Source organism: Maylandia zebra, linkage group LG1 (genome assembly GCF_041146795.1).
Source record: "Maylandia zebra isolate NMK-2024a linkage group LG1, Mzebra_GT3a, whole genome shotgun sequence".
Lineage (NCBI taxonomy): Eukaryota > Metazoa > Chordata > Actinopteri > Cichliformes > Cichlidae > Maylandia > Maylandia zebra.
Genome location: NC_135167.1, coordinates 20,455,115 through 20,459,940, shown reverse-complemented (window position 1 = coordinate 20,459,940; position 4,826 = coordinate 20,455,115). Strand labels below are relative to the sequence as shown.

At 36.6% G+C, this 4,826-nt stretch overlaps 1 protein-coding gene across 1 annotated transcript; it reads right to left on the bottom strand.

Annotated features, from left to right (window-relative positions):
- Positions 1-2,533: 2,533 nt before the first annotated feature.
- LOC143419850 (protein KASH5-like) lies at positions 2,534-3,873 on the bottom strand. The gene is made up of 6 exons (XM_076887484.1): positions 3,855-3,873; positions 3,647-3,766; positions 3,371-3,551; positions 2,932-2,996; positions 2,789-2,849; positions 2,534-2,696 (listed from the first exon to the last, which is right to left on the bottom strand). The coding sequence occupies exons 1-6, from the start codon at positions 3,871-3,873 to the stop codon at positions 2,534-2,536; spliced, it is 609 nt and encodes a 202-aa protein (XP_076743599.1).
- Between the last annotated feature and the right edge of the window lie 953 nt (positions 3,874-4,826).

Genomic DNA, 4,826 nt, shown 5'->3' with positions numbered 1-4,826 from the left:
GATTAGCATTCAATATGATGTCATGGCATTTAAAGTATCGAATATTCTCCCTTCAACTCTAAGCTCCACAATATCAAACATACCTCTATCATTCTGTGATTCTCCACATGAGCGTTCTTCATCTTTTCCATAAGAATGTCTTTCTAGACAGTTAAGGTTAAAAAATTTTTTTAAATGTGACAATTTCAACTTTCATTGTTAGGAATTTTTTTTACTTACCTTTGATATTTCTCTGTCTCTCAGTGTCAACATAATCAGAGTTTCCTCAACTCCAGCCTGTGAACATACAGGCTTTTACTAACAACACAAACTCATTACAGTGTAGAAACAATTACACTCATCTCTTCTTACCCTCAATTCAGTGTTGACCTTCCTCAATTTGTTGAGGCTTTCTTCGGAGCATGTTTTCTCAAAGATGAGTTTTTCATTCTGTGTGGAAATGAAAAATGCTCGTTTATGTAAACATCAGCTTTATTTTATATAATGGAAAGCGCACAGATTGGGCATATTTTTAAGATGTACATTACCTTGTCTTCAAGCCTTCGAATATCACTCTGAAGACATTCAACCTCATTGCTCTGAAGATCAAAAAAAGAGACTTAAATGTAAATAGTTGCCATATAAAATAAGCCGAACGCAGCAGAAAGTTTCACTGTGGGACTGCTGAGAGTTTGACATACCAGTTTGGAGCAGCTATTCTGGGTCCGACTGGCTTTCTCCCGGGCCTCTTTAAATGCTTGACGTGTCTCCTCCAGTTCTTCTGTCAGAGATCTAACTCTCACTGCTGACCTCTGAGCACTTCACATGACAAACAAACCAAGACAAGCAAATTACAAGGTAATTACATGACTGACTACATGAAAAAAGATACTGACAAGAACAAACCAAACAATTAATAAATTAATAAATGTGTGTCTATGAGAAGATTGCTTAAGGAAAAGTCTGAAGGGCCTATTTGTGCCATTTGGAGTAAGTAACTGATGCTTATTATGTTGTTGATGTTTTTTAAGAAATGGGCTTGTTATATATGTATGGTGGGTGGAATGATTGTGAAGCATGCATTTTTTATAGCTTTAAAATTTTAAAAAAGAATTGGGTTTTGGATTTTTTTAAATGTTATGTTGAGTTTTCTCTAATCCACACAGGATCAAAAGAATATATATATATATATATATATATATATATATATATATATATATATATATATAAATCACCAAGGTCGGTTTACTTCTCATTAGTGATCACGATTGACTACAACTGGTAGTTTCTCTTTATCAGCATAAAAGGGGTTTGTTTTACAGCACCAGCATGGTGGTGGTAGCGTCATGCTCTGGGGCTGTTTTGCTACCACTGGTACCGGTAGTGGAAAATGGATGAAATGATGAAGAAGGCTAGCTACCTATTCTTCAACTTCACCTCAAATCAACAGCTACAAGGTTGAAACTTGGACAGAGTTCGGTGTTCAAACAGGACAGTGATCCCAAACAGACATCAATACTTCTTTTGGAATGGATAAAACATTAAGCTTCTGGTCTTCCCAAAGCGATGACCGTAAACCTATTGAAAATGTATGACTGCACTCCAAAATGGGGCCTCGAAATCAATCATTTTAAATTAACTCCAACAGTTCTGCCAAGAAGAAGTCAAATCTCCATCCAGAATTTTATCAGAAGCTTGTTGACGGTACCAAACGAGTCTGGCAAGTCATCTTCACTTCATCCCTTCCACCAATCTAAATTAACTCTACCAATTCTGCTAAGAAGCATAATCAAATATCCTGCCAGAAGCTTGTTGATGCTTACTGAAGGATTCAATTGAGGTGAAACTTGCTAAGGGATGCTTAAACAAATATTAATGGTGGTGTATGTACATGTATTTAGAGCCTTTATATATTATTTTGCCCCTGTGTGGATTTGAGAAAGTCTAAATGAAGGTCTTGCTTCTTTGGTCATTAAAGATGAATGCTGTACAATCATTCCACCCTGGAAAAAAAAGTACAGAGAAATCACTAAAAGCCCAAAATTAATAACATTTGTGCCCACAATGAGTTCATGTGAACTTCTACCCATAGCTGGTTTTCAGAGTTTATCTTATTTGTTTAAATATGCTTTTGAATATGTAGTCACTTCACAAAGGTGTGTCTGTTAGGCCTTATTCATATGAATAAGTTCACATAAACTAGTTTCACAATAGTTTGATACAAGTTAATCTGAGCAATCTGAACACTGATCATGTTCAGAGTTAAGATATATTTGTTAAAATATACGTGTTGTCCAAACCCGAGTTTACCTACATGAAATATGTGCAGTCTATAATGATTGGTATTGGTATTTCTGCTCATTTTTCAGTCATTAGATGTTTATTACACTTTTAGTGATCAGTTTCTCATTTTTGAAGTGCAAATAAATGATATGATATAGTTGAATAATAAAACTTGAATAATAAAACAATCTGCTTTTGCTGGAAGTTATTACAGTAGTGTAATCTTACATGCTTGAAATGCAGTTAACTGTGGGAGAAATTAGTTTATTCTTCACCTGACCAGCTTTGCTCGCAGCTCAGTGATGTCCAGAGTGAGCTGCAGGTTTGTGTCTTCACATTGAGCAACAGTCCTCAGCAGACTACTGTTCTGCTCACTAAGTTTGCGGTTGGCATGCTTCAGTTCAGCCACTGTACATGACAGGTCTTTTCCATCGCTGAAGCCAAAGAAATGGTTACTAATGTGTGAAATCAAACTGATTAGGGAGGCAAACAGAAGCAATGGTTAAACTAGAATAAAATATCCAACCAGAAACACAGCTGGCCTTCTGATGACGTCTCTTCACTTTGACAAAATGACAAACCCAGCCCTGAAAGGAAATCAGGAGTAATGAATTGTTTCATATTTAATAAACTGAGTCTCAAAACTCCGAATAAAACCTGGAAACACACCATTTGCATTTACAGGCTCTTCAGATGTGTTTGGCCGAGGTACATGGCTGCTGTCCTCATCAGTACTGTAACACAGGAAAACTGAGTGATATCACAGCTGATTAAAAAAAAAATTTTATTGATAGAAAAGTAGGGAAAAAAATAAATTTAACTGCATATGGCCTGCTGTGTTTGTAAAAAAGATCAAATGTGATAGACATTGTGGTAGACCATCTTCATCCCTTCATCTTTAAATTATTCTTCCCCTTGCTTTAGATGATTACCTTCAAAGGTAATTATTTAAAGTGGAGCTAACTTAAAAAAAGTCAAAATAAAAATATACTGTTGGGAACTTTAATCTGTAGTAACAATATATTTAATTGGATATGAAGCTTTAGATGTAATGCCAAGGTTGCATAACATCTCTAATAAGATCCCTTGTGTAGAGTTTAAGTCTCACCTGTCCTCGCTGCACTGGGTGATCCACGTCCTCATGGTGGAGTGAAACGTCTCTCTGCTCACATGTGGGTCCTGACAGTCAGGGTCAAGCAGCCGTTGCAGGGCAGCCAATCGGTCCTGCCCTGGGCTCTGAGCAGTCATGGTGTGCAGATACTCGAAAATGGTAGAGGCTAACACTTCTCCTGAAGGCAAGAGGGGAAAAGGAGGAAATGAAAAAGACGTCACACCATTACTGCACCGTTTTTTTGTCTAAATGAAATTCAGTCCATCTGTGTACCTGATTTGCTGCTATTACACGTATCATACACGATGTCAAGGAGTTCATGTTCAGATAATCCGCTTGTGTCTTTGCTGTCCTCAAACACATCGTTCATCCCACAGCCAGATGTCTCCCACACTTTACATGTGTTAGAAAATGTTAGAAAAAGAAATGAATATGCTGTATACTTGTTTGATACTAATACTGGATAAACTGAAACACTCACCATTATTGTCGTCAGACATTGTGTTTGTTTCTCCTGAAGCCACAGAGAGCAACTATGCTGGACAGTCATGTCCCTGCATGACCTGATATTTAAATAAACAAATGCATTTTTAACTTTGTGCATTGTGTCTGGAGGCTAAAACTAACAGACTAATATCATAAAATTGAACAGAAATTGGAATTACGTATTATCTTTGATGCAAATTGGATCATAGATGGTTTTTAGAAACTAAATCTAGCCAGTCTTCATAAAAAATGAGTTAAAAAATGCAGGTTTTCAGACAGTACAGTTGTGTTAAAGAACTGTCACGTGAACCAAATTTCCACCTCTGAAGATTTCTGCAGGGAAGACAATTCATATGGTTTACAGTTAGATTGGAAGACACATATGTTTTTGGTCTTATCTCATATAGCCTTTAAACATTTATTTTTAAACAGAAACAAGTCAGAAAAAAATCTTACTTTTCAGTCCGGAAAGGTTTTCTGTAAAGAAAATCATTCAGTAAGAAGCATCACCTTATTGTTTGTCTTCTACTCTTTAATTCTGAAATACTGTGAAGTCTTCAAGGTGCTTCTTTGGTTTTCAGGACTCACATCAAAACCAGCTGACATCCCCTCAGCCTCCCTCCACACCCTCCTCCCACTGCTTGCCAAAATGCAGCTCTGGAGAGGTTTGTGACAATGATGCACACAGTAAATTTAAATTCACACGTTTAACACATCAAATGCACAGTCTCCCCTTTGAATTCAGCAAATGTAGGAAGTAACTACCTTCCAGTGTGAGTGTGTGTGGCAGTTTATTCCCATTAAAACACTATTGTTTTATTGTATTGTAAGCGATGGCTCTCCCATTGTTAACTAAATTCGTCTTTTTTTTGTGGCAGTTTCTCTTTGAGTTATAGTAATGACTGTATTTTTTTCTACAGTCATTGAGTCATAGTGTTTATGGTTTCTGCCCGGACATAATTTCAGT